The sequence below is a fragment of the Balearica regulorum genome, chromosome 8 (genome assembly GCF_011004875.1).
Source record: "Balearica regulorum gibbericeps isolate bBalReg1 chromosome 8, bBalReg1.pri, whole genome shotgun sequence".
Taxonomy (NCBI): Eukaryota; Metazoa; Chordata; class Aves; order Gruiformes; family Gruidae; genus Balearica; species Balearica regulorum.
In genome coordinates, this window is record NC_046191.1 from 30,828,191 (window position 1) to 30,854,331 (window position 26,141).

At 54.0% G+C, this 26,141-nt stretch overlaps 1 protein-coding gene across 2 annotated transcripts; it reads left to right on the forward strand.

The window, feature by feature from the left end:
• Positions 1–5,718: 5,718 nt before the first annotated feature.
• SEC16B (SEC16 homolog B, endoplasmic reticulum export factor) lies at positions 5,719–25,931 on the forward strand. 2 transcript variants are annotated; one of them, XM_075760423.1, is made up of 26 exons: positions 5,719–5,747; positions 6,742–7,084; positions 8,145–8,251; positions 8,790–8,895; positions 9,015–9,129; positions 9,850–9,991; positions 10,354–10,511; positions 11,121–11,182; positions 12,436–12,571; positions 13,153–13,380; positions 13,979–14,076; positions 14,766–14,847; positions 14,948–15,065; positions 15,610–15,721; positions 15,963–16,068; positions 16,612–16,752; positions 19,734–19,847; positions 20,531–20,603; positions 22,617–22,868; positions 23,366–23,436; positions 23,778–23,924; positions 24,112–24,219; positions 25,095–25,176; positions 25,275–25,354; positions 25,429–25,497; positions 25,794–25,931. In XM_075760423.1, exons 2-26 carry the CDS (start codon positions 6,816–6,818, stop codon positions 25,860–25,862), a joined length of 3,045 nt encoding a protein of 1,014 aa, XP_075616538.1. In that variant the 5' UTR covers positions 5,719–5,747; positions 6,742–6,815; the 3' UTR covers positions 25,863–25,931. The 2 variants fall into 2 exon arrangements, with proteins under 2 accessions (XP_075616538.1, XP_075616539.1); XM_075760424.1 differs by having other exon boundaries at positions 23,781–23,924.
• The last annotated feature ends 210 nt before the right edge of the window (positions 25,932–26,141 follow it).

Below are 26,141 nucleotides of genomic sequence, written 5' to 3' on the forward strand. Positions count from 1 at the left end.
GCCACGAGGTTTTGCGCTTGAGAGATGGTCGCACGCGGTGAAAGAGCTGCCAGGCCCGGATGCTGTGCCGTGGTGTGATGGAGAATCTGCAACACACGGAGCAATTTGAGCCCCTTGCAAATGAGCCGCGCGGGATGCGGGGAGGGGAATTGGCAAGCGCAGGGGGTGGTACGGCTCTTCCCTGCTCTTATTCGAGCGTGCTGCTGCCCATCCCTGGAGCTGGCTCTTCTCCAGCTTAATTCAGCTGTCATGAAAGTTTAACTCTGCTGCAGAAGGGAAAAGACAAGTCACTGTGGCCCTGAAAAATGTAAAGGGTGGGTTTGGGGTCATAGGGTTTTTTTTTTGTGCTCTATCTTTGTCCTCAGTTTCCCCAGTCCCTGGTGAGGCGCCCAGCACTTTGAGCGAACCCCCGTGGGCTCCACCAAGTGAACTCCTGCCGCTTTAGCACTTTGCTAACTTTTCTGTCCACACAGAAAACCCTTAAAGCAAGCAGCTATCCACCCCATCAGCTCCCAAGTTTCCTTTCCAAGCACAAATCCAGCCCAGGGACTGAGTGCCAATGGCTAAATGCTGCTGGAGCCTGGCTCCATCCTGCTCCCAGCCCTCCGTATCCTGGCTGCAGGGAGCTGGAGGCTCAGCTTATACAGAGAAATCCTGCCAGGTTGGAGCAGCTTTAACTCTTGGCGTTAGACCACAGAAGTACCTACGGAGGCAGCTTGTTGGGGTGGCACAGGGGGTCCCCTGGGCTCCCTTGTATCAGATTTTTCTCTTTCGCTTAGATGATTTGGTGATCCTTGTTACCCGCACACCGTGGGAGGCTGCCGGCCAGATTTCTGCCTTTAAACAGAGCTCGTTCTCTCTCAATTTTGCAGTTTCTTGCCTTAGAGGACAACTGCAATTTAGTTTTATTTTGCAAAATTTGACATGACTTGAGACTGTGATTTACTGGCCTTGAAGGATATGGTATATGTAACCGTGGAGGGCGTAAGTGGCTTTTCATGGTAGAGGAGTCATAAATTGAGATGAAAAAAAATGAGGGAAACATTACTGTCCAACTTTACAAGGTAGCACTAAGAACAGGACACAGCGAAGCCATCTGTAACTGTCAAGGGTCTTTATTGTCCCTGATTGCATGCAATAAAGCTCCTGAACGAGACCCGTGGTCTCAAATACGAAGGCAACCAACATTCGAGTGCCTGAAAAGACACAAGATGGCAATCTTTTCAAAAGGACACCCTGGAATATCTCGGGGTTAAAGATTTCCAAGCTGTCAGCTTTCCTCGCTCCGGCATTTGCTGGAGACCCTGGGAAAGGGTCTGTGTCCAGCTCGCTCCATCCGTGGCCACCAGTAAAGGACCCTGAAGGTGTGTGGGGTGAGGTGGAGATCTCTGAGGGCATCCGCATAAGCAGGGCTGGTAGTCCTGGCTGAGTGGCCTAATCCAGACCTGAGCTCAGCATCCCTCCCCTGCTCTTTCATGGCACCTATGCCACGAGATGCAGCAGTCGTAGCCGGTGGTGCTTCTTCTAAGGCTTGTTTGGCATCTGCATCCCCCTCTGCCTTTTGTTCCCTCTGTATTTTCCAACAGACACAGATCCAGAGGGATATTTCATGTAACAAAGAGATTTTAGACAAGGAAGAATAACCTCCTCTTGTATGTTTTGCTTAATGCCACAAGAACAGTTTCAGAATTCATCTCACTTAAAAATTAATTTCCCCTGGTTGAGCAGGGGGAGGCGTGGGGCGGGCGGAGGAATTACCTCTGCTTGGTTTTCATCATTTGCCCGGTGAATATTTCCAGGCTTCTTGGTTTTATATGTTAATTTTCAGCTTAAAGGTTGTAACGCATTGCGATGTGGCAAGGCGACAGGGGCAGTGTGACAGTTTCCAGACTGCTCGTGCTTGTTTTATCTGCAAACGGTTGAATTTGCAATGTGTAATGATCTCTGTAAGGCAGTTAGCAGCGAGATAAACATCAATTTTATGGCTGGGAAAACATAAGGGGTGTTGCACTGAAAAACGAGAGGACCTGAATACTGAAAACTCTCCGACCTCCTCGACGCGGTTGGGTTTTAGCTCTCACATCTCCGTTGGCCCTTGTGTATCCCGATCCTTCCCGGCGGTGGGTCGGGGCAGGCGAGATGCCGTGGCAGAGCCTGCCACGACGGGATGCAGCAGCACAGCCTTTAGGGGTGGGAGATGCAAATAGCAAGGACTTGGTATTCACAGCCGAGAGTTAAGAGGTTTTGCTGAAGCAGAAATAAAGTTAAGGGGAAGACTTCAAAGTTGGGTTTTTTTTTGGGGGGGGCGCTTGCTTTGTAATAGGAGCTGGTGCAGAAGGCTGGAGTTACCTTTCTGCTGCAGCCAGACTGGGGTCTTGTACGGCACTTTGCACAGACACGCTTTGATTTCCACAAATAATAGCTTTGTGTAGCTCTGCTTCTTCCATGGATACGATGCAAGGTGTAAAATGCTTTTTCTTAATTTGCTGTGTGCCGAATGCCTTCGGAATGCGGTTAATATTCTTGCCTGAGTCTCAAAAAATGAACAGGTGTGTCTGGGTGTTGCTGAAGGTGACTGTATGTGCCGGGGGCGGGGGGGGGGGGCGATGGGAGGGATGGCTCAGTCCCTCGGAGCTGGAAACAACCCAATGCGGGGAGAAAAGGCGCAAACCCATCGGTGACAACTTTAAGGGCGCGAAGCGGCTGCGGGGAAAGGTGCGGTGGTGCCGTGCTGGCTGGATGGAATCCACACGATGGTGCTAACACAGCGGCTGCGGGCAGATGGATCTCAGCTGCTTTGGGGGCCACCACCTTCCTCCTGCCGGGATGTCCCTGGCCTGGGAAGGCCCCAAATGTCACCCTCAACTTGAGCCCGGGGCTCTTACCGTTCCTTCCCTGTAAGCCTGGCAGGAGCGATCAAGCTAATAAATTAATTAGCGGCTATTGAGACGGATGGAGGACAAGGGCTCTGCGCTCCCTGTGCGGGTGCTCAGCCTGCCTGGGAACCCGAGGTCCTGCTTCTCCTGGACACTGTTAGTTTTCTCAGTCTGTGTGACATGTCGTACTCCGTCAAATGTCTGACGTGCTGGCAGCGCGTTCAGGGCTGATGTTTTCACTCGAATATTTAAGATGAGCTTTCACATTTTATGTAGCTCATTTACTACTTGCATTTCTGCCATGCGGATGTGATGAGAGACAAGCTGGTTTAAATTTTTTCTCCTGACTGTAGCCAGCCCTGTCAAAGTCCCCTGTGCTGTGACATGATGCTGAAGACACCTCCACAAAAAAAGTGTGTGTGTATATATCTATCTATCTGTCTCACATTTCTAGGGGTCTAAAGCTTGGAGATGAACAAAGCTTCCTATTGATGCCATTTAAAAAAATAATAATCTCATCTCAGAACCCATTGGAAACAACATAAATCACCTAAAAATACCTGAAGCTACCTGCGTTTCTTCTCTTAGGTTACAAAGATTTCGGATGAGGCTTGGCTAATTATTCTCACCCATTGGGTTTGATGTGGGGGGAACTGGCCCGAGTGTCCAGGGCTGTCTGCAAGCAGAGCCCCGAAACGGTGTGCAAACACCCCGAAGGCATGAAGAAAAAATGTTTTCCACCTAATCTTGTTACTGTGACAACAGCAGTGAAACCTTTTAAAGCAGAAAAATACAATTTTTTAAAGAGATACTGCTCCCTTCAGCTCTGACAGATGCTATCTGTGGCGGGTGCTGCCTGCTTCGCAGCCGTCCTCAGCTCGACGGCAGCCCCGTGGCACAGAGCTTGGGTTACCTAGAAACCTATGAATCCTCCTAAAACAGAAATTCCTTGGCTAGAAGCGATGTAGTTAAAGGGTTACCCTTTTCTTTCCCTCTTTCTAGCCCATCTGGTCCTTTTATCTCTCGTGTTTTTTCCCCTTCACTTTTCATTTCCCAACTCCTTCCCCAGCTCTCTCCTCTTCCAAAGCACTTTTCTGCTTTTCCTTTGAAATTTGGTGTTCCCCAGCTGTCCGTTTCAAACCACTTTTGCTCGGAAGCTCGATGTTGCCGGTAGCATTTTTTTTGGCATCTCCTTCCCTACCATGAACCGGTACAGCGTTTCCACTCATCCCAAACGCAAGCGTTACAACTTGCAGCTGCTTTTATGCAGGTCAAGCTCCTGAGTCTTCCTCGTGACCCAAATGCCCCAGGTTTGGTTGCCGACAGCAGCCCGAGATGCTGGGGCCGCTCTCAGCCTCTTCGTGCGGTGCTGGCTGAACCCTTGCAAGTTCGCAGTATAAATTTGTGTGGTTGCTAGAAAACAGGGTGGAAACATCCAGCAGTCACCTCCTGGCTAGAAACTCAGTATTATTAGCCAGCAGCCAAGTGAAAGTATGAGATATATGTATTTATACATCAAAAAATGGGATGCTCATGGTCTCTCGGGATACTTTCTAGCTTTCCTGAGACACCTGACCTGTCTCTAACATTAGTTTTACTTTGTTCAAAGCCTCTTAAAGTTTTGAAGGGGAGCTGCCAAACGGATAGGAGATGTTTAATTTTGTTCCGGCGAAGCAGCTTGGCAGTACAAAGACAGCGCTTCCCTGGTTTGAGTTTCTTCCAGTCGGGTCTTGGTACGGCTGAGTGCTAAGGATATTTTTTTATTTGAAATTTTGAATTCTGCAGAGACCGAGTGCTTATTTCTTAGGATCACCAGGGAAAATTTCTTACTGTCCCAGCAGGGTGGAAATTTCAAGCTCTGAAGCTATAATATACATAGTCTTCTAACATCATTAAAATCGGGTTTTTCTGACAGTGCCGCTGCGATGCAAAGAATACGCTCCTGCCTGTGAATCCCAAATCAATTGGTGTTGCGGTGTCACGGCAGAGGTAATTTGGAGGAAATTTCCCAGGGAAAGCTGGGACTGCAAAAAGTGGAGGGGGAAAAAAAAAAAAGGGAAAAAAAGCTGTTTTTCTGCTGGTCATCCCGTGTTCCTCCGTGCTGCCCTCAGGCTGAAATCTGGCTGCTGGCACTCAGACGGAAGCTTTGGGGGTTAGGAAACTACGTGTGCCTTCCCTGGCGAAGGGGGAGAAGAGGACACATCGCTAGGCTGCTGGCTGGAAGATGCTGGTTCTTATATCTAGCTTTTACCGTGGATTTTTTTATGATGCCGTTTGCCTTAATTTACTCCTTTTTTGGTTTTTAATGTTCCCAGGGGAGTTTGGGGAAGGGTGTCCAGGCAGGAATCCCCAGTTGCTTATAGAGTGAGGTCATCCTTGTGCTATAAGAACATAGGTGAGGCAGCGCTGGGCTGGACCCCAGCTCCATCCTGCCCAAGTTCTGCCCCAGGCGGGTGGCTGGTGGGACAGATGTTATTTGCTTGAGCTGTGGATGAGTCTGGATTAACCCGACAGGTCAGCCAGCAGGTTTTATTTATTATTATTTAGGAAGTGTTAGGATGTATAGAGGAGGATACATATCTTGTGGTGTTTAAAAAAATCCCACAGGTGCAATATCTGGGGTTTTTTGAGCTTGGAGGGCTGCGTGCTCCATCTCTTGGAGGAAAGGAGACCCAAGTGATGGGGAAGGTGACCCTCAGGGATGCAAAGAGCAGTGCAAATCCCCCCGGGAGCCGAGCGAGCTGCTGAGGGGGTCGGTCTGGGGCGGAGGAGCGGAGGCTGCCCTTTGTCCCCCCCAGCAGCCCATGTGGCAGTGGACTTTGGCAGCGGCGCCCGGGGAGCGGAAGAAGGGCCCCGGCGGGCTCCGAGCAGGTGTGTGCAGCTGCCGTGGGGGGCGGACGGCGGTGGGAACCCCCGGCTGAAAATTAGGGGGGGGGTCCTTCGGTGGGACCAAAATTGTGGGTGTCTGGATGCTTGTGCCTGGGAGCTGTTCAGGGCAAGGATTTCACTTGGAAGGGGTGTAAACTGAGCTGCCTCTGTTCAGACCCGGGTGTCTTTCCCCAGCCCTGAAATTACCCTGAAGTGCCTTAAATTTTGAGCTTGAGGGGGGTGACAAGCGGTTCAGACAGCATCTGGCCATCCGCCCACGTCGGGGAGGTTCCCAAGCCGTTGTGAGGGCAGTTTGGGTACCGATGCTGCAAGAGGAGACATGGGGGGCTCGAGGGTGGTGTCCCCCCGACAGCTGGGGCTTCACCCCTGTGTTGCCCTGGGCTCTCCTTAGGGTTTCCTCTTCTGTATGGGACCATTATAATTAAATCTGGTGTCCGCTTGAACCGCTGTGTTCTCGCGGGAGCTGAAAGGCAGGAGGAAATCCCCGTTTCCACCCCATCTCATAGCTCCCATGAGCAAATCTCCGTTTCTCCCTGCCTGTGTCCCTACTAACGCCTTTGAGAATAACTCTCCTTGTGCTGCCCGTAGCTTTGCCAATATCCCTTCCCCTACCACGTCTAAAATGGGGTTTCACCGCCTAGTCGCAGAGGTAAAGCTGATTTCTCACCTGCTCGGGGAGGCTGTGAGTGGTGGTGTTTTGCCGGGGTGTAGGAGGATGCACATCTTGCTCCGGGCAGAGCTGGATGCCTGTTGCGTTAAAAAATGGACCGTTTTATCCTGGTGTTTTAAGGGGAGTTTCAAGTTTAGGCAGATGTGGAGATGGCTTTTCCTTGCCTCTGGCCGTTGTGGAAAGGATGCTGAGTTTCCAGCAGGCTCCCAAAAGCAGAGAGTAGATGGCAACGGGCTTCACGGGGGGCTTCAAGGGGGGTGAAAAGCTGGTGATCAAACATGCTGTGATTTGTCTCATTGCCTGCAGGCCACTAAAGCCATTTGGGACTTAACCTCCCCTCCCACCCCAAAACCAGAGAGGATCTTGCTGGTGAGCTTGCGATGGACCCCTGGGCCCCTGCCCAGCCACCCCAGCCCTGGGAGAGGCAGGCAGCCCGGGGGGCGTGGGGAGAAGCGCACCGTGGCCCCCCAGCACAGCCCAGGCAGCAGCTCCTCCGCGTGGGACCCCCTCCACGGCCCGGCTCCTGGGACAGGGGTCACCTTCCCGGCCATCCCTGGGATGAGGGCCACCACCCCCGGAGGGATGCCCGCCGACCGGTTTCTGGGGCCGAGTACTTTGAGAGCAGCTACCCCAATGGGCCGTATTCCAGGTGAGAGCTGCCCAACTTTGTGACGCTCGGGCTGAGCCCCCTCCTTGTTGTAAACCTTCTTAAAATAAAATCTGACCATTTGACCGCTCTTGAAGGCTTGGACTTGGGTCCTGCCCTTGTAACCATGTAGAGGAAGCAGCGAGCAGGCTCGAGGCAGTACGTAATTAGGTGATGTCCAGCAATTAAAGCAGCTGGTGACTTTAATATTTAAGGCTGCGTAGCAGTTGCAGGTCCAGTTTCTTCTTACAGCTGTGACTTCTGCGGCTGCCATTTTACAGGCTTTATCTCGGTCCTGAGGTGCGTTTTTCTTGAAGGTTTGATTAAATGCGGTTCTTTTTTACTAAGTGCAAGGTGAACAATAAAAATATAAACGGTAATATAGGAGCAAAAGCGAGCTTGCAAGCTCAGCTGCTGAAACAGCGGAGGGTGGAGGGATAAAATGTGGACTAGAGGATGTGCTGAGAAAGAGCTTCGAGCGCTCCAGCAAATTTGGGTTGATTTGCCTGAGTTATTGCCCTCGGTGAGTTATGGCGCGGATACGTGCGCAGGGGTTTTGTGCTGAGGTGGTACGATGATGTGCTGGGAAAGGGGGAGTGTGGCACGAGGGTGACCAAACTGCTGTGTAAATGGTGAAGGGTTGAGGTGCGTGAGTGCTGGGTGGGCAGCTGGGGGCAGGGGGAGACCCGCACTGAGCTGTGCGGGCGACACGGCAGCTCCAGAGCTTGGCAGAGAAGGTGCCCTTGGGGGACCTCTCCTAAAATGTGGGGAAAGTTGATCCCCGTGATAAGTCCACCTCATGAAGCTGAAACTGGGCATCTCTTGAAACTGCAGAGCACAGCTTTCCCGCAGATGGTTTGGATCCTTTTCCATTCCCTCCTGCTCTTCCAGGTGTGATGCTAGACCAGTTCCTGGCCTTGCTGTTGAGCAGGGGACCTGGCTTTATTTCCATCACCCTTTCTGCCTCCAAAGATACTGTCCAGGGCATGAGTCTAACCCTAGATGTTGTCCCGAACCTGCAGCGGTACCCTTTCTCTCTCAGATTAAGTATGTTGTGTTTCAGGCAAGGATATGAAGACCCCCATTGGCAGTATCCAGCAGCCAGCTATGGGGATGACTACGCCTACCAAAGCCACCAGTGGCAGCCAGTGCGCTGGCAGGATGACAGAGGTATGGGCTTCTCCTTTGGGTCTGGGAATGGAGGCAACTTGCTGCTTGCAGAAGCAGCAATACTTTCTCTAGGATGGGTTGTTCTCCCGGGGCTTGCACATCTCCAGGGCTTGCTCCTGGGCCATTAGTGCTCTTCTCCCCATGGAGCACGGCCCTCAGTTTGCATCTGGGAGACGTGAGCAGGAACTAGGTGTACCCAAGGGAATGTTTAATCTTGATCTACATGGCTAACAACTTGCATCATTCCTGGTTCCAGGCTGAACTCGATGCTGGTGGTGAGCAGGGTGGCTGGGGCCTTGTTTTTGCTGTTTCTGGAGTTCCTGGCCTGAAGAAAAAGGGGAGGGAGGAAAGAGGAAAGGACATCAGTGCTGTGTTGGCAAACACGTACAAGGCTTTATCACACCTCCAACTTGCCAGGTTAATTTGGAAGCAAATGGGGTGTGCATGGCAAATTGTCTGACTCATTGCTTTTCTTTTGCAACTTCATTATGGCTTGTTGCTCTGGAAGGGCAATGCCAAATCTCGATTCTCCCTCTAGACCCGAGACAGGGAGAGCCTTACGGCAAGAGTACCAATTACCAGGACCAGCACTACTACAGGGGTTACCACCCCAACCTGGTTGCAACCCCCCCAGGGCAGGACAGGTAAGGATGGGGGGTCTGGGCATCACCTGGTACAACCATCTACTGCAAAATTAGCAGGTTTCTGGCTGGTCCCAAAAATCTCTGACCTTCAGGGCATCTCCTTTTGCTCCCTTCTGCAGGACGCAGACCTACGACTCCTATGAGGAGAGATACGCCTCAGCTGCCTGGCCTGAGTGGGCAGGGGGAGAAACGCTCAGCAGTGATTCAGGGGAGGTCGGTGGCCAGCCCCAAGAGGTAACCTCGAGATGGGCAGGGATGGGACACAAGTCTTAGGGATATCCCAGAGATTTTGGGAGCATTCCATGCATCTCCTCCAGCTGAGGAGAAAAGGGCTGCTTGGCTATGTTGCACTCAGTGCTTAATGGTCTCTGGGGATTATTATAGTGGGTTATTAGTATTTATGAACTCTTCTTCTGCTGGATTGTTGTTCCCCCAGGCATGGGGCCGTACACCGCTCCCACACAGGGCCAAGAGCAGGACAGAAATCCAGGCTTGGTGGGATGCTCTCCTGCATCCTCCCTAGGTAGCCAAAAGCTGTGTGTTACTTTCAGCTCTATCCACCAAGGTCTGCTCCATCACACTTGGTCCCAATCACTTTGTTTTGCCAAAAAAACAAATTAAAAGATCAAGTCAAAGCTACTCTGGCAGTTTTGCTCCTGGGTACAGCTTTTTTTTTTGGATTCCCAAGCACTGTCGTCTGACTGCAGGGCTAGGAAAGCTGTTGGGCTAGAACAGTGGCTCATGTAAATTATTTTAAAAGCCATTGGATATGACTAGGGTATGTGCCATGCTGAACTTAAGATGCTGAAGAGTGAGGTGCTTAGATGGGAATCCACTGTGCTGTTTTTGCTGGGCGCTTTAGGGAGCAGCAGAGTTGGTCCCACCACCCTGGGAGCAAAAAAGCATCGCTGTCCTGTTTCTCAGCAAGGTTTGTGTTTTCTCCCTTCCTCACAGCCCTCGGGCCAGCCCAGCCTGCTCCTGCAGTACCGGGAGTCGGGGCTCAGCTCCAGCAGCTATGAGCTCAGCCAGTACATCCACGATGGTGCCGACCACTATGACCCCACGCTTTCGGGGACCTGGAGCCCAGCACAAGCAGGTGAGGTGTGATGGGGTCCTGGCACCTTCTGACAAGGGGAGAGCAAGGAAACAAATAGCTGGCGTTAGGAGATTTGCTGTGGCGCAGCTTGGTCCTTTCCTGGAGGAGGTTGTGCAGGAGCAAGGCGTGACCAGGGGGCTGCAGCGTGGGTGCACAGTCTGGTGGCTCTGTCCTGGTGGGTGCAGGAGCTGTCATGTATTTGTCTTCTGCTTTAGGGGATGGTTCTTGCATGGGAGGGGTGGTGGTGTCAGTGGAGGGTTACTTAATTTGGGGGGGCAGGTTTGGGATCTGGTCATGTCCTCCGTAGTGGAGGTGGAGTGGGGTCTGGGTGAGGGGACTCACAGTGGCCTGTGTCGTTGCAGGGGGGCCTTCGGTGTCCACCCCAGTCCTGGTGGTACCCCACAAGTTCCCGCTGCCACACGTGGTGGTGTGCTTTGGAGCTGGAGGCCAGCTGGTGTTGGTGTGTCCCCACCACCCTGCCGAGGGGCAACTAGCCCATGTCGAGATACACAGCCTGGAGGTACCTCCGACCACCCTCGGTTCCCTCCCTTGAGCAGCCCATTCTACCCCAAGTGATTCTAACACCATTTGTCACCAAAACAGCCTCCTTAGCTGCCTTCTTGTCCCCTGCTGCCATCTCTTCTCAAGCCCACGTGGCCTGTTGAGTCTGCATTGTACTAGCCCCTCCCTGGGTATTGCTTTCAGCTTTTGAGCCCCGTGTCCTGCTCCTTCAGCTCCATAACCCTTGTGTTGTCCATAACCTGTTCAAAGCAAACCCCTCTGATGGGGACAGATGCAGTCCATGCCTCTCTGAAGGACAAATCTGCTCACCTTCCTGAGGTCCTCTGATATGGAGCCCATATCCATCCCCTGAGCCTACCATAGCATTTTCTCTTCCTATTTTGCCTCCTAAAGGAGGCAGATGCCATCTCAACAGGCATTTTTTTCCTGGACCTTAGCATTGAGGTACTTGATGATCATTTAGGTAACCCCCATGTGCTCTGGGGTTGCCTTAAGATGGCACAGCATCACTAGCACCTTTGAACCCCCTGCCAAGGCACTGACTTTCAGCTAGCCCAGCTAGGGTTGGCCTGATTGCTGGAGTCCAGCTGCTACTCTTGTTTTTTAGGTAATCCTTCATGACACGAAAGAGCTGGAGGAGCTAAAAGCCTTCCCGGGGCCCCTGGCCAGGTATGCCACATGGGCAGGTCCAGGAGCTGCATCCTCCTGGCTCTGCTGGCACGGCTGGTCTGGGAGCACATCTCCTTTGGAGGAGACATGAGCTCAAGGCAGACTTTGGTGTCCCCATGGTTTTGGGAGATGATATCTGCAAAGGCCAAGTCTGGGTTCAGATTAGGAGCCTATCCTTTTTGCTGTAGTATCAGTTGGCTGGGATTGTGGGAGATTTGGGGTTTTTTGAATATTCACAAGGTGTGGGTTTAGTGTGGTTTGTATGTCTGACCTTATTTTGTATTCGTGCCCCAGAAAACTGATTTTTGGGAGATCTCTTTGGATGTCTAAAGCCCTGAGGCCACCTGTGGTTTAGCTTTTCCTAAGGTTTTTGTCCCCTGGGGCTGTTGAGCACGGCAGGGTCAGGCCCTTTATGTGTCTTCTTCCAGTGTGAGCCTGGGGATGAATCATGGCGTATTACATCAGGTTGGCTCTGTATCATACTGGCTGCACCAGTGTGTCTTCTGGTCACTTGTAACCAAAGTGGGGAGAGAAAAGGAGTGTGCAAGAGGAAAAAAAAAACCCAAAACAAACCACTGAGCAAAAGTTGTGTATGCCCAGAAGCTGGGTAGAAGACCTGGAGGTTACTTGTGCTGAAGGGGATGTTAGTAATATCCATATATATGTTGGTGTGATTGAACCAGGATCAGTGTCCCTGTCCCCTGGCTGATCTTGTGTCTCAGCCACCTTTTCTTTCCAAATGTCTGATTTTTTTATTGTAAGACAGCAGTTCTGCCTGGTTTGCACATAACTTAAAGGTTTCTGCTTCTGTTTCGGACCCGAAGGGTTTATGTGGTCACAAGCATGTCTTTCTCACTGCACTGTGCCAGTTATCAAAGATCCTGCCCGTACGTGTGCCTGCTCCTACAGCCTCGGATATCCGCGTCTGTAACAGCAGCGCAGCTAAGCAAAACTGAGGTTCTTTGCAGGTGGATGGATCAAAATATTATCAGGAGGGCAGAGAGAGGATTTTGAGATGCCCTCTGCAGCATGAAACACAGAAATCTGCAGAGAGTCATGATAAGGATCAAATTTAAGCATTTTTGAGCTTGGCATGGCCAGGGTGATGTGTGGTTGTTGATGCTGGGGAACTTCTCTGTCTCTCACTTTGAATCTTTGGCATCCCCATCAGCAAACCGGGGGATGCTCTGAGTCTGAAAGATGTCCTAGATTGCTTTGCCTTGGGTTTCTTTTGGTGCCTTTCTTTGCTGTAGGGAAGATCTGCACAAGGTGGATGTGATGACGTTTTGCCAGCAGAAGATAGCCACAAGCTGTGATCTCTCAACAGAGAAAGGCAGAGATTCAGCTCTTCTCTGGAAACTCCTGGTCCTCCTCTGCCGGCAGAATGGGGTAGGTGTCCCATGGGAAGGGGATGACCCTTTTGATCTTAAAGTGAGACAAGTTATATGTCCTTTATTGTCCCTCTTGATCCAGTTGCTATTTTCAGGGGAGTGCACCTCAAAAGCATCCCATTCCCACAGTACCATCAATCAGTTTGGTTCTGCCTGGATATTTGGAGCAAACCCTTCTCCTGGATTGCTTTTCATCCTCGTGAACTACCAACAACCCAATGCTATAGCAGCTCTGAAAGGGACTGTTGCCACTTTCATGAGGAGCCAGCGTTTACGCTTAGAAGGGGATTATTCCCTTAACCCAATGAAATCCACCCAATCTAATCTGTGGCTGCTTGCTGGAAGCAGATGAATAAGATCTTCAGAGCGAGTGCTGTGAAGGTCTTGCTAGTTGTGCTGAATCCTTTGCCCTCCAAAGGGTGGCTGGCCCTCTAGTTGTGCTGGTGGCCAAGGCTGGTCTTGCTGGGGAGACGTGCTAGGGTGAGGGTAGGAGTGTAAGGGTGTTGGACTAGAAGTGCTGCCAGCCTTTGCCCATGGGTCAGCCTCCATGGGCCTTGCTCTTTGCTTTCTCTTTCACAGTCCATGGTGGGCTCGGACACGTCTGAGCTGCTGATGCAAGACTGCAGGCGCCAGAAGTACAAGAGGCAAAACCCCGCGGCAAACCTGATCGGCCTGACGGATGACGAGTGGGTGTCACGTCAGCCAGGGACACTAGACCTCATCACAGGAGAGGTCCCTCCTGTTGTGGAGACGCAGGCACAGATAGTGGAGAAGTTCACCAAACTCCTTTACTATGGCAGGAAGAAAGTAAGTGGTGAGTGGGATCTGGGACACAGGGCTGACTTTTGTTCTTGGCCCCTTTGGCCTCTTCAGGTTTTAAAAGGAGGGGTGGTCAAGAGATGCCTTGTGGTCACGGTATCAACCCTTCAAGCTGTTTGTCCAACAGGGCTTATGGCTGTGATTTCCCACCGTTGGGAACTGGGATGGGGCCCTGAGTGAAGACAAGATGCGGAGGCTTTTACCAGCACCATGGGTTTAGTTGCAGCTATGTGATCTCAAGGGATGGCAGAGGCACAAGGAGAGAGAGGAGGGTTGGATGCAGAGAAGCTTGGGTGCCCGGGTTGGTGGGCACAATGGTGGATTGTGTGCTAACAGGCAGCAGAGACCTGGAAATTCAGGAAAGACAATATTGCTGTGAAGGTCCCAGTTCTTGTCATTGTGCAAGGTAGAAAGACAAAGGGGCCTTTGTGAATGTGGAAGAGGTTTTTTTGAGGGTATTGGTTAAAGCCAGAGCAGTCATCAGAGCTCGTCTCTGAGCTGGGTGAGCAGAGGGTCCCCTGGCAGAAGAAGAGGGCAGGGAAGTGGAGTTAGTGCAAACCCTTTTTCTTCCTCACCTTGGCTGCAGGATGCTCTGGTCTGGGCCATGAGAAACCAGCTGTGGGGCCATGCCCTCTTCCTCTCCAGCAAGATGGACCCTCGGACCTACAGCTGGGTGCTCACCGGGTAAGTTGGAGAAGCTAAAGCAAGGGATGATCCTCTGTGACTGGCTTTGCCAAGCCTGTTATCCCCTTGGGTGCCCTCAGCCCCAGTGCACTGAAAAAAGAGCATTGATTTCAGCTGGACTCTTTCAGAAAGTGTGAACGGGAGAGAGGGCATCCATCCAGATGGGCCTGAGTCCTTCTGACTTCCTAAGGGACAGGAGAAACCAAACAGAGGCTGGAAAGCAGAAGGAAAGCCATTCCCTGGAGATGTGGGGTGGATTTATTCTGAGTCCTTGGCTTTGCCCTTGCTGCCCTAGCAAAGGCAGCTGTTGGGGTAGGGGGAGCTGAGCTATCTTTGTTGTGATCCAGCCTGGTCTGACCTGTTCATCCCACTCGTATGAATGTTTTCTGGTGGAATTAATGTGCTTAGTTGGGATTGGGTTGATCCCTTCAGGGAGAGTTAAGCAGAAATTTTCTGCTCGTGCAACCCAAATCCTTTTAAGAAGGTTTTATCTGGCGTTGTCCTGGAGACTTGCCTGCTCTGGAGGTAATGCAGATGATCATCAGCCTGTTGGGCTGATGATCCTTTCTGACTTCTCCGGGAAGCCCCCCAGGACACTGCTTTCCTGGCGTGTCTGGGATTTGCCCTTGGAGGTAAACGAGGGTTTGGGGTCTCGGCACGGCAGCCCTATCTCTGCTGTCTCCTTGCAGGTTCACCAGCACGCTGGCCACCAATGATCCCCTGCAGACCCTCTTCCAGCTCATGTCGGGAAGGATCCCCCAGGCAGCACTGGTCCGTGAGCAAGAGGCTGACCCAATGTGCACACTCCCGTGCTGTCACCCACCTCGTAGTGACCATCTCTGCTCACCCTCCCTCTCTCGTCTCCCTCCAGTGCTGTGGGGATGCCACGTGGGGAGACTGGAGGCCCCACCTGGCTGTGATGTTGTCCAACAAGGTTGGAGACATGGAGCTGAACCACCGAGCCATTGTCACCATGGGAGACACTTTGGGTGAGCTGAGACCTTTGTGAGCAGTGAGGTTCCTGTTGTCTTGCCGGGTGGACACCTGCAATGCCTCTCCCTCCAGAGTTGCAGCGCCTGTGTGGCGGCAGGGATGAAGTGTGGGTGGATCCTGCTGCTCTTCATGTTGGCAGATGAGTCGGGCTCAGACGCATCCATTAGCTGCTCTTTTGGAGACACGTGGAGCGCCTGGACCCAGGGAGGGCATACGAAGCTGCAGGGACTGAGACTTGGTCCTGGTGGTGGGGACCCTCGGGGATTTTTCATGCCAATAATAGCACCCTGCAGACCTGGAGCCTCCTCAGGCTCCCTTGGTCCTACCACTGAACTGAAACCCCCTCCTAGGTACAGAAAGCAGCAACTGAGGGAAAACAGACAAAAAACAGGGAGAAGGGAGGGTGCAGGGTCTGAATGGGCAGGGAAGAAAAGGAAGCACTTGGGTTTTCATCTGAGCTTAGAGGCCTCCAAAACGATGCTGGCTGTGCAATGACCTCTCTTTCAGGACTAAGTGTTTGTCTTTTTTCCTCCCTTCCAGCTGGCAGGGGAGCAGTCGAAGCAGCTCATTTCTGCTACCTGATGGTTGATACTCCTTTCAGTTACTTTGGGGCGAAAGCAGACCGCATGGCTCTTTTGGGCAGCAGCCACCGGTGAGTGAGCCCAGGCAGGCGATGCCCTTGCCAGGGTGACATGTCCAACCTTCTCCCTATCCCCGGGATCTCACTTCTACACAAAAGCAATCTCTGTGGGGTTTTACTGCTCTTCATGTGAGCTTTGCCCTGGACCTCTCCCGCTGCGGGCTGGCACAGCGGTGGAGCTGTGAATCTGTGGGGCTGTCCGGGGGTGGGGGGGAGCTCTGCTGCTTGCTGAACCAAGTCGTCTCCTCTGCAGGCAGGCGTTCACCCAGTTTGCCAGGACAGAGGCCATCCAGCGGATGGAAATCTTTGAGTACTGCCAGCAGCTACGACAGCCCAAATCCTTCCTGCTCCCCTTCCAGGTAGCGGAGATGCACAAGCACATCTGGTGCAGGAGCTCAGACCTGCCCCAAAATGTGCATCCATCCCCCTGAAGCCAGGGGTTCAGGCTGTTCTACAAGGCTCGTCCCTTCACTGGGACGATGGGGAGGCTGTTCTGGCCGAGGGGCTCCTCCGGGGCAGGTTTTGGGGCATGGTGTGTTTGATGGGTACGTTCTCAGGCCCGGCTCCCCTCCTGCTCCCCGGGCAATGGATGGGCCGTTCATGTTGCCAGTACCTGGCTGCCGCCGCCTCGGGCGCCGCACAGATCAGGGGGATAAATGAAGATGGTGGGCTGGCGCGCTCCGTGCTCGTCTGCTGGTCTGGCCTTGCGACAGCATCGTGGTTTGTGGAGCATGGCAGGACTGCCCATGGGGATGAGTGGGGTGCCCCCAAGTTGCAGGTGACCTCTGGGTGGTGAGACCCACAGCCCAGGGTACTCTGAGTCATGTTGAGACGACGTGCCAGGGCAGAGGGCATCAGCATCTCCTCGCTCTCTTACTTCTGCTCTGCTTCCCTCTCCCGAGGTGTACAAGCTCCTCTACGCCTCTCGCCTGGCTGACTACGGGCTCCCAGCCCAGGCCCTGCAATACTGCGAGCAGATCGCCGCTGCGCTCCTGGGCCAGGATCCGGCCAGCCACCCTGTCCTGGCCCAGCAAGTGATGAAGGTGAGTCTCAGAACCCCCTGGCATCCTTGGCAGGGTGGTACCCATTCAGCACTCGGTGCGTTGGGAAGCAACGGGCTTTCCCCGTGGCTGGGGGTGAGCTCTGAGCAGCCGCCCCCCACCCCAGGGTTTGCTGCGTGGCATGTGCTGAGCGCAGCAAAGCCAACACCTCCGCGGGGTCTCTAATACCCACGGATTTAGGGTAGAAAACAAAGGAATTGCGTTGACTGCCAATTAGGAGCAGAGTTATTTGGAAGCAAAGGATGTTTTCTACCCTGGAGGGGCTTTTTGAACTTCTAAATGGAACAGACTTAAGAAGCTGAAGTGTGAGTGCTTGACACTTCCCCCCCAGCACAGCATCCCACAGTTGCATTTAGCTGCCGGGGGCTTTTTTTTGGGGTGATAGTGAACAGGAACATGTCCCAGCTTGTATCCCTAAGCCCAGCTCCTCTACTTCACGAGTGGGGTGCCAGGGCAGGGAGGGCAGAAGCAAAATGTTCCAGGTGCCCCAAACCTTGGGGGCTCAGACGAGCGGGTCTGGGCACTCCGCACGCATCACTGGGGCAGTGCTGGGGCTGCTCGAAGCCTTCCTCCGTTGGGAAGGGGGCGAAAGCTGCGGTGCTGTGAGATGAGGGGCAGCAGGGATGCCTGCCTGAAGCAGGTGCTGTAGAAATTGCCCAAAACTCAGCTGGCGCAGCCCCCCACCCCATCGTCAAAACCTATTTACTGTCTAACAGCCTCTCAGATCTACCGTTCTGCTGGGGATAATGCTTCTCCTGGGAGAAAACACTTTCATCTGAAAAACTAGTGCATTCGTAGACGCTCTTGTCTTTGATGTTTTAGACTGTGTTACAAATTATGATACACATTAGTGTTTGATTAAGACTTCCCCTCTTTTGAAGCTGGGGATGATATACAACCAGGTGCTGGTTCATTAATATTGGATCAAAGTGCACATTAGCTTTTGGATTAAACATTCCCCCCGTTTAGGAGTAATCATGCTTATAATTTCCTCTTTCCTGCAATTGATTTAGGATGAACACATGTGTGTTTGCAAAGAGATGGGACGGTGGGTCTGGAGGTAGTGCAAGCTCCTGGCTGGGTGCTGGGTTACTCCGCTCTCTGGGACCAGTCCCTGTCCCAAGCTGGGCTCCAGCTGTGAGGGTTGTGTCCTGCTGTAACATCCCGGAGCTGGGGAGTGTGTTTTGTGCTGGTTTGGACTTTGTTTTTAAGAACTTTGGGAGTAGGAAGAAATGGGTGATGGGGATAGCTGAGACCTGTGTGGCTGCGGAGGGTGGCTCAGCTGCAAAGTCACCTCTGGACGGCTTTTGGTGGCCCGAGACGCGGCAGCATCGTAACAAAGTGTAGAAGATAAATGAGCATGAAGGAGCAGGGAGGGAGCTTGATAAATCCCCAAGAAGTGGGTCGATACCATAAGAGAAAATTCAGTAAATACTCAGATGGAGGGCGGTGCTTTGAGTGTCAGCTCCCCTCATCCAGCTGTCTTAAAACTGGACCCTTGCCTAAGCAATTTCTCCAGACTGGGATTTAGCTCTGCAGGGAGCCCTCCATCTCCGCTGGGCTGGTGGGATGGGTGGCCCCAGAAAAGCCTCTTCCTCCCATGGTAGCTGGAGCCCCATGTTATTGAGATGCCTGCAGCCGGGGTGGCACAGACCCTGCTCTTGCAGGAGAAATTAAATACACAGCAGCAATACTGCAGAGAGGGACCTGGGGGAGATAGTGGAGCATGGAAAAAATACCGAGCAGCAACATAACAGGATGCTGTTGCAAAAAAAGAAAAAAAGCCCCCAAAAAAGGGCCAATTTTATAATGTTATTCTGGGTTGTGAGAGTAAGAATGGCATATGTGAGACACGGAGGTGATAATCCCCCCGTGCTCAGGTCTCGGGGGTCTTGGCTGGGGCACTGTGCCCTGTTTGGGATGCTGCACCCGGAGACAGGGCCAATTTGGAGCAAGTGCAGAAGAGAAGAGCAGGGGTGATAAGAGATTGAGGGGCAAATGACCTCTGCAGAAGGCCTCAGGGTTATTTTTCCCAGGCAAGATATGCTGGGGGAGGAAGGGGAATGGGGGATGTGATAACAGCCCTCTGGCATGCAGGAGGCTGCTTTCCAGGGGATGGTGCCTGATTGTCCCTGCAGCTTCTGGGGGAGCAGGAATCCAGAGGCTTAATTTGCAGCAGGGAAGATTTCACTTAGATATTAAGAAAAAACTCTTTAGCTCAAAGGACGTTAAGCACCAGGACAGGCCTGGGAGGCTGTGAAATCTTCTCCTTGGAGATTTGTAAGTGCAAATCAGACAAACAGGGGCTGGTGTGAGCACGCAGGACTCGAGCGTTGGCAGATGGATCAGGTAACCTCAGAGGGTCCCTCCCAGCCCTGTCTTTGTTTTCTGTGTGGTTATTAGTGATGGTGATGCTTGTTGCAAAGCCAGGCGAGGAAATGGCCGGGTGAGCCCTTAGCTCAAACCCTACCGGCTCCCATCCGTCCTCGTGGGACAGGTACGGGGCTGGCGCACAGCCCCGGGAGCTGGGCTGATCCTGGAGTTCCTGCTGGGGTGTCCTGCAAACCCACCGCTGCCCTGGGCTGGCTGTCAAGTGGGATTAAAGGTGCTCGTTTACCTCGGGGGAGAAAAGGATGGTAACAGTTACCTGCCTCTCTGATGTGAGGAGCATCTTTGATGTGAATATTTCAACCTCTCTGCGGAGATGGCTGATACAGCCCTGCTGGGAAGCTCTCTGCAGGGCATGGGACAGCCCAGCACCTCTCCACAGCAATGCAGGAGAGGGAATAAATCTTGCACAAGAGACTGGTGTTGCTTTAAGCCCCGTATTGTAAAAAAGTGCAGCTCTGGTGCTATTTTTCCCTGGGCCTGTGCCTGGCCACATGCAATTGCTGCGAGAGTCGTTCTCTTCCCCTGTGGAGCTGAGATGTGTGACGAGCCCGGTTGCCCTCCTGGCTCCGCAGCTAGCCGAGCGGCTGAAGCTCTCTGACCCACTGCTCATGGAGATGCCCGAACAGGACGAGACGCTGGAGCCCGACTGGCTGGAGCAGCTCCGAGCCCGCTGCCGGGAGTGGGAGGTAAGGAGGAGCCGGGATGCTGGGGGGCAGCCGGTCTGTGTTGTAATTTGTCTGCAGAAGCACCTTCCCCCTCTGCCCTCAATCCAAGGGGACAGGTACGGAGGTGCAAAGGTTGTTGTTACCTGGGTGCCTTTCCCCTTGGCTTGTGAGCTCGGAGATGTGGTCTCTGCTGTTGGACCTGCAGCTTCAGCAGGAGCCAGGGGGGTTGCAACACCCGAGGGTGTGCGCAGCCCAGGGCTGCAGAACTTCCCACGCGGCGAGATGCTCCTTGTCGTAGCTGAAGGCGGGTGGTCAGGGGCTGGTGGGTGAATGATCATCTCTGGTGAGGGGATTGCAGAGGACACTGGCAGACACATGTGCTCTTGGGTCCCTTAACTGTGGTCTGATCCCTGGAGTAATGTTATTTGTTCGGGTTTCAAGTCTGCTTTTGTGCCCTTTTCTGTCTCCAGTTTCCCCTCCTGCCTGCTCTCAGCAGGGTGGGGGTGCTGCAGCCCCCTTCCCTCGCTGGGAGAGCTGCGATGGTTCTGGTACGGGGCTCACCTGTAACCTGGGCTCCCGCAGCCTGCGGTGGGGTGTGAGCACCACCCTTTCCTTTACATTGGCTTCATGGTTTCCTTAGTCTTTGCCCTATGCCATCCTTTCTCCATCTGTTTTATCACGTTTTCCCCTCTGACTCCCTGCAGGTGGAAGACAACCTCCCTCCAGAGGTGGTACCCGCTCAGCCAGGGCTCTCCTGGACTGCCGCATCGACGGCAGGTAAAGAAAACGAAGCGGCAGGTTGCAATCACCCCGACAGGCTTCTCTGCATGCGGAGTTGTGCTGCCTCGGGCTGGGAGGCAGCTCCCTGCTCCCTGGAGCATTTCTCAGCAGCTGCTCCGTGCTCCTTACCTACCCCCAGAGCTTCAAAATTTTGCTCCTGCCCCCATGCATCCCTCCGGTGGGGGGGCTGCCGGGGATGGGCTGCAAACAGAGGGGCTGATGCTCATGCCCTTCATATGAAGTCTGAGTAATTGAGCCGAATTACTGCAGCTTCAGGAGTCCCCTGTGGGTGCTGTGGGATGAGGAGGGGGAGCGGGTGGTAGGATGAAGCATGTGCCTCCTGGCCGAGCCTCGAGGGAGACGGCCCCGTTCCCAGGCCAGACCTCTGAGGATGCAAACCGGAGCCGAACTAAGGGGATTTCACACCTGCAGAGCGAAAGATTTGGGAAGGAGCTCGTCCCTCTGCATGCCAGGCTGCGGCATGCCTGTTGGCAGCGTGTCCGTCGGGATGTCCCGTGGAGGAGAAGACAGTGGCTGGTGACTCATTGGTGTCACCTCACAGCCACCTCGGTCAGCAGGACACCCCGGCACAGCCTGCTGCTCCTCACGGCTGCTCGGATCTAGCGTTCTGCTGGGAACGCCGGCACCGATGGGTGGCGAATAAAGGCTGGTGCAGACAGGATAAAACACAAAGTCCTCCAAGCCATTTCTTCCTACCAGCTTTCCCTGCTGCTGCCAAATTCCTCTTCAAAGAGCTCTCCCAGGCAGTAAAAAGGATCATCAATCCTGATTGCCTTCTGCTGCTATCACAGCTGAGGCTATGATCATCCTTTCCTGGAAAAAAGTCGCGGGTATGATGGGATGGCTTCTCCGAGTGGCCAGGTCTGCTCCATGTGGTCTCAGCAGCTCACTTTCCTGATGCTCGGCCCTTTTGTTCCTTGAGAAGGCCCTCCAGAGCCACCATCTGAGGGACCTGAATGCAGAGAAAGCTGGCTTGGTGCCGAATCCATCCATCCTGGAAAGGCAAAGCCCAAAGAGAGGTGCTAAGCTGGGATCCACGTGGTCACAGTGACCTCCCTCTCTGTCCTTACACCCTGGGCTGTCCTCCTGGACTTTTTCCGGCTGAGCTTGCTGGGCAGCGTGGAGTCCAGCATCCATCCTCCTCCCTGTGGATCTTGAGCATCTCCAGGCTGCGTGGGAGCAGCTCACGGGTACAAAGCCAACCCTGACCGGGCTGGAGGCGATGCCAGCAGGTAAAGCAAAGCATTTTGTAGCACCCCATCCGAGAGGTGCCATAATCTGTCCCCAGGCTCACGGGGTCCAAGTCCTGCCTGGTCGTGTCTCATGGTGATGGGAGAGAAACTTCCCAGCGCCCAGCATGTTTCTGGCCGGAGGCTGCAGAGCTGGAACAAGCAGGGCACGCGCCTGGGACAAACAGCAGCGTGCTGCCTGCACCATGTCTAACATCAGACAGAGCAACGTGTGTGTTAAATAAAACAAACCCCACCTGCTCAACCTGCCTTTCAAACAACAACAAAAAACCCCAATGCTGAATAAATCTGCCTAAAGCAAGAAACTCATCTGTGGGTGCTCCTGTGGAGCAGGAATGAGGGCTGCGGCTTCCCGGTGAATTTTCTTTCCTGCTCAGGGTGTGCAGCCGGAGTGGCAGAAAAGGTTGGAGGCTCCCGGGCTCCTTTGAGCTGCTGGGCACATGCTGCTCGTGCTCGGTCTCTTGGCTTCCATAGCATTTCCCTTCCGAGTTCATTTGCAACCTCAGGCACGCTCCTGGGAGGTTCCCCCCATCTTTCACAGCCCACCTTCCTGGAAGCCCCTGAAAGGTCTCTGCTGTCACGCCATGCTCTACCTCCTCCCTTGTCTGCATGTGGTCCCCGGGGTCCCTCACGCCCCTGGCTCCTGCTCATGTATTAAGGAAAAAGGGAGAATTCTGTGCAGTAGCTGGACAAAATTATAAATACCAGGGTAAACTCCTGAGGTGTGTTATTTTTGCAGATGGAGAGCCTGGCCACGAGCTTCCCCAGAGTGAAGGCCACCAGTATGACCAGTGGTACCAGCCCATGCCACCCCAGGGACCCAGCTCTCAAGAGGACGCGTCTCTCCGGCCCCCAGCACCTCCTCAGGTCACAGCATCGCCGCTGCTCGGCCTTGGGCAAGAGCTGCCGCTCCCCACGCTCGGCCCAGGGACGGCCGCCCTTCCGGGAGAGGTTTTTGCTGAGCCCCTTCCGCAGGTGGTGCCACCGGCAGGTAAGCGCTCCAGCCTTGTTTCTCTACAAAAATGCCTGTCCTCAGCTAGTAGCAGTGGGACGGGGTGTCCCTCCAACCTTGCCCAGACGTGGAGCCACACTTGCCCCGGTACCGTGCGTGCAAACTGCGTCCACCAGCGCTGACTGCCCTGGGCAGGTGGGTCTTCATTTTTTTGGAAGACCTTGACCAAAGGAGCAAGAGAGGCCTTTGGGGGTTGGTGGCAGTGCTGCTGCTTCCCTGCCGGATGGGAAAACCAGCTTCCCGTCCTGCAGCACAAGGCAGGTTTGAGATGCACCGGAGCAGCCGTGTGGCTTACTCCCTGGTGCTGGCATGGGCAGGGACAGGGGCCGGGATGGCCTCTTGCATCTCCTGGTGGGGGACATCTTGGCCACACAGCCTTGCTCTGGGGTGGGATGATAGAAGCACTGGAAATCCCTCTGATAGACATGGCAGGAGATTCTCAGGCCGAACCCTGTGTCCTTCCCTCTGCCCCACAGGAGAAGCTGGGGAGCCCTGGGGTGCCCCGCTGTCCCCCGGAGGGGTGCAGCCATCCCTCCCAGCAGAGCAGGTGAGTTGGGGAGACCATCTCACTGGGGGCCGTGGGCAGATTTGGGACTCTCTGGCTCATCCTTCCACGCACTTAACTCACATGGAAACCCCCATCGTGGTACCAGCCAACCCCTCGGGGACCTGACAGGTTAGGGTAGTCCTCTCCAGCTTCCTACCTCTGGGACCATGGGCTGCCCACTGCACCCCGTTGAGGGCACCCCACCTGCTGCGTAAGAGACACGGGGGTCCCCGGGGACCCTATCTGTTCTGCCTGGCATGGAGGAGTCCCAGGGACATTCTGGTCATGCTTGGGTGGCTCCTCTGGGAACACCAAGCGTCAGCTCTGATCTCTAATGCCAGGAGGAGTTAAAGGCAAGGGCTCGGACCATCTCGGAGAGCTCCACCGTCTCCTTGGAAGATGACAGCCGGCCCTCCTCGGAGAGCGCAGCCGAAGACGCTGCCGAAGAGCCGGTGCCAGCAGAGGCGGTGAAGCCGGGTGAGGATAAGGTGAGCGTGCCAGAGCCGATGCGAAGCCTCGTGCTCCAAGCTTGCCTGTCCTCGATGCCCGCCGTGCCTGCCCTGACCTGGGCAAAACTGTGCCTGCTCTGGGCTGGCGTGGGGGACATCTTGGGTGGCTGTGACATCCTCCCCTTCCCTGCCATTTCCACTGACTGTGACAATCTCCATCTCCCAGAGCTCTGGATTCAGGTGGTTTGGCTGGTTTCGGTCAAAGCCCACCAAGGAAACATCTCCCAAAGCTGCGTCCGAGACAGCCTCGGACTCCCCCTCGCCAGGACCCCAGGTAGGGAGTGAAAGTCTGTCCTGTCCCCAGCTGACACCCAGGGTTACAGCCATGGGGACAGGTGACATGTCTCCCCCTTCACCCGCTATTTCTTCCTCCGTCCTTGTGCAGGTGGCTGGTCCGTGCTGTTGCACAGATGTTTCATGGCCGTAGCTGCTCTGTGTGGGGACAGAGCGGGACTGGGTGCCCTTCTAGCCTTGAAGTGAATCCTTGATTAATAATAATTGTAAATTTATAAAGCCTCTTTGATCCGGGAGGCCCTCCGAGCGCTTGGCAAACTCTGCAGGGATCGCTTGCCCTCCGCCGGAGCGGAAAGCAGCAGCTGCGAGCGGCACCGCTCGGGCAGGTTTTAGGAGCTGAAGGGAAGGAAAAACCTCTTTAATTGGAAGAGCAGCCGAGATGGGGAAGCAGCAGGGAGGGAAGCAGCCATGCGTGGTTACCCCAGCCCTGGCTGAGTCCTTGGGGTGTCACATCCCCGACTGCAGGCCGATGGTGGGCTTGGAGGTAGATGTTGGAGTGAGATCCTCCCCTGGAAGCTTTCTGCTGGTTGAGAACGACCTACAGTCCCAGAGCAGGAAATTTTGGGGTATTCTTCCAAAACTAGCAGAAGATGAGGAGCAGAGGGCCCTGGTGGCCCCTTACACTGTACGCAGGCTTGGTGTCCAGCCTCCTGCCTAATTTTAAGCTCTCCGGGTAGTTTAGCTTTGTGACGAGTTGCTTGCCCTGACCCTGTAGCCCCTCCTTAGCTCATTTGCCAGCAGCTCTTGGGGTACCCCTCCAGCAGGATGGGTGCGGAGCAGTTCCCCGAAAGCGTGGTGTGGTATCTGGTGCAGAGGTCTTCTCACCATGCTCTAAACGTGTGGATGTGGTTTCAGGAACGGATGTCGCCATCCCCACCAGACACTCCTCTCGAGGCTGGGACAAGCCCTTTGGCTTGGTCGCCATCCATAAACCCCGGTAAAAACCACGTGGGTCCCCTCTCCCTGTCAACCTTTGAGAAGCTGCTCCTCTTAATTTTAAGGTTTTTATGGGGTTTTTTTGGTTGCACTGTCCAGGAGGAATGCAAGGTGAAAATACCTTTCCTGTTACTCCACTGTCCGTTGAGATGAAAGGTTCATGGGAGTCAGGAGAGCAGGTGAGGTGTATTTGGGATGGGTGTCTGAAATTGGGGGGATGGCTGTTAAGTGTCTCTCCTTTCGCTCCTTCCAGACCAGGTCCCACGAATCTCCCCCACCGGTGGGGACAGTCCCCCTCTTCAACCCTGTGCAGATGTCTCAGGTGAGAGCTCCCTCCTGGGGTGTTGCTGGATGTAGGGCTGGGGGTGGCTCCTGGTTTTTGGGGTGATGCCAGATTGCGTGCAATCTGCTCTGTGTGCAGGGGGATACGGGGGATACCAGCCCTGGGTACGAGAGCTTGGTGTTTGTAAGAGAATAAATTTGTGAGGATAGTGATGGAGGGGGAGGGAATGCTTGTGACCACATCCTGATCACAAACAGATCCCACTTTTTTTTTTTTGGGGGGGGGGGGGGGGGTACATCTCTCTGTCCTTACACTGTCACCTCTCTGCTCCCCAGCTCGCCGCTCCAGCTCGACCCAACCAACCCCGGCTGCTTTCCCAGCGCCGCTACCCCAACCCTCTGTGAGCAGAGAATCGGAGGATTGGGGGTGGGTGGCAGAAATCAATAGTGATGACTGTGGAAAGTATTTTTTTTTAACTGAAATGGTGTTTTGTGATTATTTTGAGGGGGGGGGGGGCAGGGGTTGGGCCCACGGCCCCGAACGACGCAATGCGTCGTTCGGGGCCGCGGGCCCAACCCCTGCCCCTGGTTTTGTGGGTGTTGGGGTGGATTTATGTCATCTATGTCATAAAATTGATGGGAAAAAAAAGAGTGTCCGGGGGAGAGTAGTCTGAATTGGGTTGT

Bases quoted from the DNA above. Each gene is read 5' to 3' on its own strand.
- SEC16B (XM_075760423.1), top strand. From the start codon at position 6,816: ATGGACCCCTGGGCCCCTGCCCAGCCACCCCAGCCCTGGGAGAGGCAG. The intron at 8,896-9,014 runs GTAAGGATGGGG...TCCCTTCTGCAG, and splicing joins ACCCCCCCAGGGCAGGACAG to GACGCAGACCTACGACTCCT. The intron at 23,437-23,777 runs GTGAGTTGGGGA...CTCTAATGCCAG, and splicing joins CATCCCTCCCAGCAGAGCAG to GAGGAGTTAAAGGCAAGGGC.